Source organism: Chelonoidis abingdonii, chromosome 15 (assembly GCF_003597395.2).
Source record: "Chelonoidis abingdonii isolate Lonesome George chromosome 15, CheloAbing_2.0, whole genome shotgun sequence".
In the NCBI taxonomy this organism is placed as follows: domain Eukaryota; kingdom Metazoa; phylum Chordata; order Testudines; family Testudinidae; genus Chelonoidis; species Chelonoidis abingdonii.
The window spans coordinates 26,490,801-26,503,274 of NC_133783.1; the positions used below are offsets into that span (position 1 = coordinate 26,490,801).

At 41.8% G+C, this 12,474-nt stretch overlaps 1 protein-coding gene across 5 annotated transcripts in view; it reads left to right on the forward strand.

Moving 5' to 3' along the window:
* MCU (mitochondrial calcium uniporter) overlaps positions 1-12,474 on the forward strand; it is a 191,684-nt gene that overhangs the window by 164,035 nt on the left and 15,175 nt on the right. For all 5 annotated transcript variants that reach the window (XM_075072644.1, XM_075072643.1, XM_075072645.1 and 2 more), the window contains one exon: positions 6,909-7,079. In XM_075072644.1, the coding sequence (XP_074928745.1) occupies positions 6,909-7,079 (171 nt within the window). The remainder of the gene's footprint in view (positions 1-6,908; positions 7,080-12,474) is intronic.

A 12,474-nucleotide genomic window follows, 5' to 3' on the forward strand; every position in this document is an offset into this window, starting at 1 on the left:
GAATGGGTCTGCAGGTTAGTGAAAACATGCAGTATAACAAGTGCCCAAATTGCAAATATTTGCTGCTGAGAGAATGAATAGCCCAAAAGCTTTGTGTAGATCTGGGATCTTAATTAAATTGGTGGATAAACTAAATATAAGATGAACCAGTCACAGTTTGATGAAAGTGTCATTTGCAAAGAACTGTAGTTAACCTTTCTAATATCCACTTTTACAAAACTAGCTTTAAGAAAGGAAGAATATAATTGTCCAGCAAAAAAATTCATGCTAAGTAGTCTTCTACTATAACTATATGCTGTACCCAGTATTTTTATGTGACAAATATTTAATAAACAGTGAACGTACTTAAAGTGCAGTTGTACCAACTACTTACTCAATCCTTGCTTTGATCATTTATTCATTACTAAAGCAGTTTCCTCCTTTTTTTACAGTCAAAGGGCTCAGATACTGAGCTTTTCAATAGTGTCAGTGTGTGACATAAGGCAAGAGAATCTGTTGCTAGAGAAGGTAATCTCTAGTGAAATGAAGGTCCCAGGTACCAAACTCATATTACAAAATGAAAACAGAAGACTTCTACTTCTATGTCTGCTTTATGGCTACATAGCTCAAGATAACTGTAGACAGTGCTTGTGCAGGATGACCCAGTGTGCTAGTGAGAGTTGCTGCTTTTCATATACAAACTTAAACATTGAGTGTAGCCAGTGAATATATATAGAATAATACTAGCATTTACGAGCTAAATTTAGGAACCAGATATAACAATACATTTTAAATGAACCAGGGAGGGTGAACAAAAGGAAGGACAGGTGCAATTTTGATAAGATTATCATAGAATCATAGAATCAAAGGTTGGAAGGGACCTCATGAGGTCATCTAGTCCAACCCCCTGCTAAAGGCAGGACCACTTTCCCTAAACAATCCCAGCCAGGGTGCGGTCTAGCCGGACCTTAAATAGCTCTAAAGATGGAGATTCTACCACCTCCCTAGGTAACCCATTCCAATACTTCACCACTCTCCTAGTCAGAAAGTTTTTTCTAATATCCAGCCTCGACTTCCGCAACTGCAACTTCAAACCATTGCTCCTTGTTCTGTCCTCCGTCACCACTGAGAACAGCCTAGCTCCCTCCTCCTTGGAGCATCCCTTCAAGTAGTTGAAGGTTGCTATCAAATCCCCCCTTAGTCTTCTCTTCTGCAGGCTAAATAAGCCCAGTTCCTTCAGTCTCTCTTCATAAGTCATGTGCTCCAGTCCTCTAATCATTTTTGTTGCCCTCCGCTGGACTCTCTCCAATTGTTCCACGTCCTTTTTGTAGTGTGGCGCCCAAAACTGGACACAATATTCCAGATGCGGCCTCACCAGTGCCGAATAGAGGGGAATAATCACATCCCTCGATCTGCTGGCAACACTCCTACTAATACAGCCCAGTATGCTATTAGCCTTTTTGGCTACAAGAGCACACTGTAGGCTCATGTTCAACTTTCCATCTACCGTAACCCCAAGATCCTTTTCTTCAGCACTGCTACTTAGCCAAACAGTCCCCAGCCTGTAGCAGTGCATGGGGTTAATTATGCAATTATCTAGGCTAGTTTGTGTATGACTTGATGAATTCTGAATCATTTAGTCTTTCTCATAGTGTACTTTGGTATTTCACTTTATTCCTTCAAGTAATTTTGTTAAATGTTCAACCCTAAGTATGAATTTGACACACCCATGTTTTTTAATGTTAATGTTGAATACACTTCCCAAGGTAATACTGACCACATTTTCTTAAAGAACACACCACACTGCGTTTTTGAAGCTTACATTTACAAAGTTAAAATTTCAGGCAGAGTGCAAGGATGAAGTTCAGTCTCCCCCCCAACTCTAGCTGCTGAACTGGAGGTTTTCCAAAAAACTTGGTGGTTTCATTAAGTGACGGGTTTACAATTTTAAAAAAAAAAAAATGTAGGAAAATTGTGTACGTGAAATAGTATATGCATGACATTACTTTTAAATGCATGATACAAGTTAGAGTATTGGTTTAAAATTAATCCAGAGTGACATGCTAAAATAAACATTTTGTACTCAGTGATTACATATGCCTCCCAATCCTATGGGTCACATACCACACAGGGTATACCGCAAAGGACTAGGTGTGACAAAGATAGCCAACCAGTATGCAGTATCTCATTGTACAACTACCTCTTTGACTTTTTCCCATATCAATTCCCTGAGGCCTGACCTTTCTATTTCTTGGAATCTGTTGGGTTGGAAGTATTGAGGTCCTCAGCTTCATTCTTACCTGAGGCTTTTTCCTCCAGTAGTAAAGGCTTGACAAGGCCTGACCTTCATTGGAAGAGAGGAGGATCAACCATGATCCAGCTGAATTATGGGCTTTTTCCAGCTGTAAATAAGGTTTGAGAATTTTTTTTTAAGTTCCTTGTATAAGGTGTTGTGAAGAAGACACATTGTAGTCACAGTCCAGTCTGACTGAACCAGTCATCCTAAGGAAATGAATTACTGTTTCCGTGGCTTCATCTACACTTTAAATTTTTTGGAAATCTTATACTGGTGGTAGCAATTGAGGGTACTGCTAGTATAGACTTGTTTGCAGCATTTTTATTACTGTCATCTAGATCTGCTTTGAGCAGATGGTGATGAAAATGCCAATGGTCAGTTTACACACTTCCACCAGTGCTAGAGACAGTGGCACTACACTTATCCTAGTGCAAATGTGGAAGGTTATCAGAAAATTGCTAGTGTAGAGACAACTTGAAACAGCATCCCCTCATTTTTTCCAGTAATGGAGAAGGTTCACGGGCTATGGGATCAGTCTAGCATTTAAAATCCAACATTTTCTACACTGTACTAGAGCCTAGCACATACTTGCCCATGGTCTCCAGGCTTATATATCATTTGTATACAATTTTATATTATGTTGTGTGCATACCAGCCACAGGATCAATTCATATTTTGAAAAAACATAATATTAATATTTTAATATTTGGGCGGAAAAATAAACTATTTAACTTCATCCAGTTGTCACAGAATTCCTTCCGAGCTCATTTCTCCACAGTAGAAAAATCTGCTTGTATCAGTTCTGGAAAATTGCTGTCAGCTTTTTGCACTTTTCCTGTGTGGTTTGCTTTTTTTAATTAGTGTCATCTAATACCAATTTACATTCTTGAAAGAGAGGATAGGAATAGTGTTTGCAGTTGAGTTAGTTTTGATAAATTGATCTCATTGGTTCCCCCCATCCTTTCAGGAAGAACCCCCCAATAATGTAGATATTGGGACCTCAAAAATTCAAGGATGTTTTCTGTAAGGAGTATTCTTTCCCAGCATTTTGGTCAGGTCTAAGACATGTGAGACTAGGGCATCATCTGAAATTAAAATATTTCCAATTTCTGATATAACAGTTTGTACTATCAGCATGGAGTATAACAGAAAATGCGAGTGTGAATTATGTGAAAAGTCAATAAGAAGCACCATATATTGGATAACTTAAGAGGTCTGTGATAAGCTACTAATTTACATTTGGCTGTCTCCCAAAGGTGAAAGCAAATTTCTTTTTTCTTTTTTTTTTTTGGCTTGGGAAAATAATCTTAGTCTTCTGCTATGATTGTGTGAGAGCCCAGGAAGGTCATTAATAATAATTTGCTGAAAAACGCTCTGAATGTTTTGAGGCATAAACTTTTAACCAATATATAATAAGCTCTTTACCATATACATTTCTACAGACAATTACAGTTTTTACCTCGCTCTCTCTAAGTGTAATGGTTTAGAAGAGAAAATTATGTATCCCTTCCTTTCAGTGAAGTGCAAATTTTGATGCAGGAGAATATGGATACCCTGACACTTTAGGAAGTGGTATTTATTCTAGTCAGGACTGTTTTACAGCTGCATAAGTAATACGAGTTTACTCTGAACAACTGACACTCTGCATATAGATTGCATCATCAACAACCACTTGCATTTTTTCATCAGACCACATAAAATAAAACACAATATTGAACATGTGATAGTATAAATTGAGTGTTTTTAAATTCAAGTTGTAGATCTCCAAGTACCCTGATGAGGTTCACTGTAAGTCAGAGAGCTGAATAAACAGTAGCAAAAGAAATGTTACTATAGAAATCCTAGCAGTTTAATGCAGGCTCTGATCCATAGACAGATCTCAAACCATTGGGAGTTATAAATGGAGGTTCCCAATTGCTTATTGGAATAGAAAGACACACACTCTGCTTCTCTCGAAGATGAGCTTCAGCAAAGGACAAGGAATTTAGCCACATGACCTGTTAACTAGGGTAAGTAAACTTATGTTCTCTAGAGCACAAACTAGCATTAAAGAGAAGGAAAGGTGGTGTGTTCTGACAGTAATTCTGTGTATCCAGCCTGAGAACCAGATCATGCAACTTCAGTGGAGAGTTCGTGGTATAGTTAAATTATGGTTGACATTTTGCTAAAATGTCAGGACTAAAATCTTTCTTTTTTTCTGAATTCCTGAAACAGTTTTGTTACCTTACAAGTCAGCCCTTGGTTTGCGTAATGTTTAAAAAAACAAACAAACAAACAAAAAAAAACCTATATTTTTCAGGGATAATACTATTATCACAGGTTTTTCATCTCTGTAATTTTGTGTGTTGTCATTTTGTTTCTCCTAAGATTTTATGTCAAATGATGATATAAATCAAAATGGTATACAGGTCTGAGTTATTCTCTGTAACCTCGTGCTTCACTGTTTTGGGAGATGAATATTCATTTAATCAAGTTTTTGTAGTATTCTGGTTGAGTATTGTGATTTGTTTCCCAGAGGCAGCATTCAATTACAGCTACTAGTTCCTTAATATTTTGGGTGCTCTTCTTGACTTTGTACTATCACTGTAGGTGAGCACACCTTGTCATTGTACTGAATTACAATGTATGGGCCTCCACTTTAGATGCAGTTTCCTCAAACACACATGATAACTATGAAACTGAGGTTATACATAACTTTGTTATGGAATTTAAACATGCCTTATAGGTGCTTCTGGTTGCCATACTGTCCCCTTGCCTTAAGTCTTTATTACACTTCTTAAAGATGCAGTTTAGCATTAGAAGCTGCAATTCTTGCATTTGTAGTTCTGTTTGCCCCTTTACCTAGGTGCGATGCATTGCATTTACTCACAGGTATTTATTTGTCTTGAATCTAGATTGTTGCTGTTCAGACTTAGTTCCACGGCTTCCTTTCATATCTTAATTCCACACATGCTAATGCAACATTAACCTTCCATTGTATGCAGTTTTCTGCTCCACTTACTTCTGATATAAGTATATGTTCAGTTTGTATGGGGTTTTTTGGCATGTCTCCTACTGATATTTCTAAAGGGGCATGGTCCCAGTTTCAGTCCTAATAGTTTGAAAGGAAGAGTAATACAGGCAGGATGATCATTTTGCAGCAAGCCTGTGAAGAGTAGTGCAAGGCATGTCCACAGCACAACTGTCTGTATACTGATCTACACGTAGAAATTGCATCAGCTTAACTAGATCCCTTTCTAAATAACTTCACTTAAATCAGTGCATCTCTCCCTTGTGTAGACACTGCTAAATCAGTTTTGATTTTAGCAGTCCTTAAACTGATTTAAGAACAGTAACACCAGGAAGTTGCACCAATTTAATTAAATTTATTTAGAAAATGATTTTTTAAATAAGTGCAGAGTTTTTTTGCAGGCCTGAGATACTGATAAACTGATATTGGACTAGATAGAGTGTACTATCGGTGCCTGAATTTTATCTTCAGACATGGTAAATACTATGCAATCAACAAAAGATAACATTTTCATTTTTTTCTAACAAAAAAAATTCAAAGAGCATGAAGTTTTGCATATTTTTAAAGATATATACTGCTAACCTTCTATGTTCCCATACTTTTAGTCAGCAACTGTTACTTGGAAAACTTGACCAACTAATAATGGGTAGGTAGGCAGCTTTATTTTATCCCTCTCTAATTCCATCTGTTCATTTTAGAGTGTAAGCTGTTGGAGCAGGGACTGTCTTTTTATATGTGGACAGCCCCTAGCACAATGTGGATGCTGTGATCATGCAAATAATAAAATAACTTGCTTAACTTATGTTTGGGACAAGGAATTATATGATTCGCACAGAAATCCTCATGCACCTGTGTGAAAATGCACCCCAGAACACTTAAGAAATTGAAAATTCCTTTATCTCTAGCTTAACCTATGGAATAATTGTCAGCGTAGGTGGTGGTGTCTTTTCTCTCCTTCCCATTTCTATATATGAGTGATATAGCATTAGACAGAATACCTTCTAGCTTATAAAACTGATGGAATATTGTCTCTGTGATTTCAGAATTCTGACTGTCCTCTTATTGGTCCTACTTAAGGCTGATTTTTTCATTCAACACAAATAGGGAAAAATTTAATTAATCAGAGTAAAAACATAATTTATCTAAATTATGTCCTTTTGCTGGGTCTCCTAGTGTGTAATCTGTCTTTATTTCAGAGATTACAATCCGAAAAACCATCTTTTTTGTCTTGCAAAGTACCAAATGTTTGGTGCTTAGATTAAAGAACATTTTTTATGACTGCTGCTATTAATTACCATGCACTTTTGTCCAATAGCTACACTTTCATCATATCTCTAAGAATCACACTCCACTTTAAGACTTTCCAACAAAGCACCAGAAAGTTAATAGATGTTGTGAACTTGTGGGGAGGGAGAACTTCAGATATCCTTCAACACAAAGATTGATAAGGCTGTCTGTATAGTAATGAACAGTAATTAAAAACTTGGAGCTTCCACTTTGATATTTAACCATCCCTCCCATGTCTTCATGGGACAGATACAAGATTGTTACACAAAGTATTTTTTTTCCTTATATTGCATATTTGGAAATGGTCTGTCTTGAGTCTAATATTCTTTTCTCTAGATGTGACTGTGGTTTACCAAAATGGATTACCTGTGATTTCTGTGAATCTTCCATCCCGGCGTGAGCGTTGCCAGTTCACGCTTAAACCTATCTCAGACTCTGTTGGAGTGTTCTTACAACAGCTGCAGGCAGAGGACCGGGGAATTGACCGGGTCGCAATCTACTCCCCAGGTATGGTTATTTTTGCAGACAGATGGACTACCCATATCACCTTATTCCATTCAACTATAGCACCTTTTCAGACCTTAAACTTTTTTAAAAGTAATGTCTTGAACATGTTTACCAGTGGAAGTGCAACCTCCAACATGGGGAGTATTCTGTTAATTCTCTGACTGCATGCTCATATATTTCATGGACAGGCTTGACAGTGATGTGGAGGGAGAGGGGACATTTCTATCACCAAGTTTCAACTTAGAAACCTCTTCCTATAGCTATAGTTTCCTTCTTACCTTCGTATCTCACTCTCAAAGTGATTCGTAATGAAAATTACGTGGAGCAGGAGCACACTGGCCCTTGCGTCAGCATTAGTTACTATAACTGCATGAATGTAACAGCTCAAACAACCTCATTTTTAGAAGTTGCATAGGTATTTGGGAGTTAAATGATTGAGGGTGTCAAAGTGGCAAAGAGGAGTTTCACATTAATACCTCTGTATGAGAATCCTTTTAGGCAAAAAAGATAAATCAAAGTACCATGGGGCAGTTTAAAAAACTACCTTGAAAATAGAAATATAAACATCTATTATTTAACTTGTTTTCCCTCTCCCTGCCTATTAGATCCAAATATCTAGAAAGGTGTTGATATTTTCACACTGTGAAAATTAGGTCTTTTTTGTAAATCCATGCTTGATAGTGGCACTAGCATCCAAGTATGAGAGACTACCCATGGAGATATTCTATTGAAAAGTCCAAGAAGACTTTTTTTTCCTTGCTATGGTCGTCACAAAATTAAATCATTCCAGGAAGAGTAGGAAGGGTCTGCTGCTGTTCAGTATTTTTTCTTTAAATATATTTTTAAACCCTACAATCTAAAGTATTCAATCAGCTGAAATTCTGTTTAACAAGCAAATGGTTTTGCTTTATAGAGATGCTCCCTCATGAACTCGTGTAGATAGCCTGTGCCCTGCCTCCAAACCAGTTTTATTACTCATGCAAAGTACAGTTGCTCAGCTAAGCTTCCTTATGGCCACTGTAAGTCCTGGTTTTCATTACCCTATCTTCTAGACTGAAGGCATGGCAGGAGTGTACTAAAAAACCTGATTATTTAGAGACTCTGTGGTAGTGACACAACTGGAGCTCTCTAATCAATTTGCAAGGAGGAAGAGTGTTCATAGAGCAAAGTACACTGAAGTACTGTTCTTAGATCACCCATGGTGTATGCACAACCACAGCTTTAAAAAAGTTGTTATTCTTCTAGCGATTGCTCATATCCATTCCAAGTAGATGTGTGCGTGCTGTGTGCGTTATCGTGGTACCAGTCTGATTGGCAGTGGAGACCCCTGGAGTGGCGTCTTCGTGGCCATGTATATAGCTGCCTTCTTACCACGAGTGACAGTCATTGGAGCAGCTCTCATTCTTGCATTTGCAAGTGCTTCCCTACTGGTTGTCTTTCTTGTCTATTTGTAAACAGTTGTGTAGCTTAGTTGTAGTTTTAGTATAAGTTAGTTAGGTTTACGTTGGGGGTCACTCCCGCAATAACCCCTTCCCCACGACTGGGGCATGCTTCGGTCTCAGGGCTTCAAGTGAAGTGGGTCATTTCTTAAGCCTATGTCCAAAGGGGGACCATGCAATTCCTGTCTTAAGTGCCTGGGTGAAAGTCGACAGGTGCAAAATCTGTAGGGGCAGGCATCCCTTCCCTCCCTCTCCTTCCCACCCCCCATGAGCTGGAGGGTCTAGAAGACCCCATGCCAACAGAGGGGTCATTCTCTTCCTCCCCTGATGAGGCAGTGACGGGGACATCCACCACATTGCCTGCCATGGATATTAGCGCCCATCAGGATCTTCTTAGGAGGGTGGTCCAAAACCTTAATTTGCAAACGGAGGAAGTCATGGAGGACACAGACCCAATAGTGGATATTTTGGCCCCAGAAGGGCCATCAAGGGTAGCCTTGCCCCTTGTTATAGCTATCCAAAACACTACCAAGGTATTGTGGCACGTGCCTGCCTCTATTCTACTAAGAGTCAAGGGAGTAGAGCAGAGATACATTGTGCCATCCAAAGGATACAAGCACCTGTTTACCCACTCCCAGCCTGGGACCCTGGTGGTGGAGACAGCTAACCATAAGGAGCGGCAGAGGCAACTGGAGCCCATGCCTAAATCCAAGGAAGCCCAGAAGCTGGACCTCTTCGGTTGGAAAGTATACTCCACCAGAGAACTCAAGCTTCGGATAGCTAAACAACATGTGATCCTAAGCCACTATGCTTAAAATTCCTGGAACACTTTGGCGAAGTTTCAGGAATTGTTCCCAGCGGACTCACGCTCTGAATTCTCAGTGTTCCTGGAGGAGAACAAGGTGGTGACCAGGGCATCTCTACAGGCCGCCCTGGACTCCGTTGACTCAGCTACCCGCACTATAACCACGGCAGTGACTGTGAAGCACAGGTGTCTGTGCTACCTCAAGAGGCCCAAAATACAATCCAGGATCTGCCCTTCAATTGCTCAGGCCTGTTTGCAGAGCAGACTGACTCAAGGCTGCATAGCCCTAAGTACTCACAGGGGGCCCTTAAGTCCCTGGGGATTCACACACTGGCCCCTCAAAGAAAGCTGTTTAAACCCCAGACCGCCACACGATTCTACGTTGCCCCTACTAGACAAGATTTTAGTAGAAAGCAGGGCAGGAGTAACAGGAGGCGCCCATTGCAGTCCTCCTCTGGCCAGGGCTAGGACTTGGCTAAACAGAAGTCGGGTGCAAAGCCAAACTTTTGAAGGTGCACCTGAGGAAAGAGCACCGGCTGAATGCCTGGATCCTTTCCCTCCCTTCGTGAACCGTCTATCCCATCTCTACCATGTCTGGTCTCAAATCACCTCAGACCACTGTGTCCTGAGCATGGTGGAATTGGGATATTCTCTCCAATTCTGTTCCCTCCCACCCACCTTCCCTGTCCCTCTTCAGGGACCCTTCTCACGAGCAACTCCTTATGCAGGAGGTACAATCACTCTTTCTATTTGGGGCAGGAGGGGAGGTTCCTATGGAATTCAGGGGCAGAGGGTTCTACTCCTGTTATTTTCTAATCCCCAAGGCCAAGGGTGGGCTCAAGCCTATCCTAGACCTGCGAAATCTCAACAGATTCATGAAGAAATTAAAGTTCTGTGTGGTCTCCCTGGCTTCCATCATCCCTCCCTTGGATCTAGGGGACTGGTATGCCACCCTCGACTTGAAAGACACATATTTTCATGTCTCCATAATCTCATCCCACAGACACTTTCTGCAATTTGTGGTCAGTTGCCAGCGCTATCAGTTCAGTCCTCCCATTTGGACTGTCGGCAGCTCCTCAGGTGTTCACCAAGTGCATGGCAGTTATGGCAGCCTTTCTTCGCAGGCACCAGGTGCAAGTCTTCCTGTACCTGGAATACTGGTTCATCAAGGGGCGATCTCGAGCTCATGTGGAGGAGCATGTGAACCTGGTGCAGACAACATTCCTCAGACTCTGTCTCATCCTCAATGTGGCGAAATCAACCCTGACCCCCACTCAGAGAATAGAATACATTAGGGCTCTCTTGGACTCCACCTGAGCCAGGGCATCCCTTCTTCAGTCTTGTTTTCTGACCATAAGTGACATTATCAAAGGTCTCCATCAGTTCTCAACCACGGCACCCAGGAATTGCCTAAGATTGCTGGGTCATATGGTGGCCTGCACCTACGTAATGCAGCATGCAAGGCTGCAGCTCTGCCCTCTCCAAGCATGGCTGGCTGAGGTGTACAGGCTGAGCTGGCACCTGCTGGACAGGCTGGTCACGCTCCCTCCTCGGGTCTTTCAGTCCCTCTAATGGTGGCTACTGCCACAGGTGGTCTATGTGGGAGTACCTTTCTCCAAGCCACAGCTATCGCTGTCATTAGTCATGGATGCATTGGTGCTGGGTTTGGGAGCGCACCTGGGTGACTTCAGGACTCAAGGTCTATGATCCCAGGCAGAACTATCACTGCACGTCAATGTCAGGGAGCTATGAGCAGTGTGTCTAGCTTGCTAGACATTTCAGGTCCATCTTCAGGGCAAATGTGTTTCAGTGTTGATGGACAACACCACAGCAATGTTCTATATCAACAAACAGAGTGGTGCTTGCTCTTTTCTCCTGTGCCAAGAAGCCCTCAAACTGTTGGACTTCTGCACTGCCCACTCAATACAGTTAGCGGCATTGTACCTGCCCGGCTCACAAAATGAACTAGCCGATCACCTCAGCAAGTCCTTTCATGGCCACATATTGATCTGTTCATGACCCAGAGCAACAGGAAATGCTAGCAGTTTTGCTACTTCCTGAACCATAGCCCCGGCTCCATCTTGGACACCTTTCTCCTCTCATAGGCAGGATAACAACTGTATGCGTTCCCACCCTTTTCTCTCATCCACAAAGTCCTTCTCAAGGTCCGCCAGGACAAGGCATCCCTTATTCTTGTAGCACTGGTGGGGCCCTGCCAACACTGGTTCTTCACACTGTTAGACCTCTCAGTGGAACCTCATCACGCAGGACCAGGACCACCTCCAGCATACCAGTCTGGAGTGTCTCCACCTCACAGCATAGAAACTCCATGGCTGAACTCATTAGAGCTCCAGTGCTCCCATTCAGTTAGGAAGGTTCTTTTGGGCAGTAGAAAGCCCTCCACTCATACCACTTATCTGCTCAAGTGGAAACAGTTCTCTATTTGGTCCTCGCAGAGGGATATCCCTCCACTCCAATTTTCAGTTCTCTTTTTATACTGGACTATTTACGCTACTTAAAGCAACAAGGACTGGCAGCCTCAGCAATTAAGGTGCACCTGGATGCTATTTCTGCTTTCCACCCGGGTGCGGCAGGGCAATCAGTATTTCCTAGCCCCATGGTTGGACACTTCCTTAGGGAGCTAGACAGACTATACCGACAGGTGCGGTAACCGGTCCACCCTGGTGGGACCTCAGCCTGGTCCTCTGCAGGCTCATGGGACCCCCTTTGAGCCTCTAGCAACCTGCTCTTTGCTCTACCTCTCTTGTAAGGTTGCTTTGCTAGTGGCCATAACTTCATCCAGAAGGGAATCTGAGCTCAAAGCGTTAACTTCTGAGCCCCCTTATACAGTTTTCTGTAAGGGCAAGGTCCAGTTGCCTTTCCCTACAAAGTAATGTCACAGTTCCTGCTGATACAAAACAAGACATTTTCCTGCCAGCATTCTTCCTGGAACTGCATGCCAATGACAGGGAACGTATGCTCCATTCCCTGGACGTTAGACATGCACTGGCTTTTTACATCGAATGTGCAAAGCTGTTGACGCAGCTCTTCATCACCATCGCTGTAAGGATAAAAGGGCTTCCTATCTCATCTTCTTGGATCACAGCCTGCATCAGGACATGCTATGACCTGGCAAAGATTCTGGCCCCAG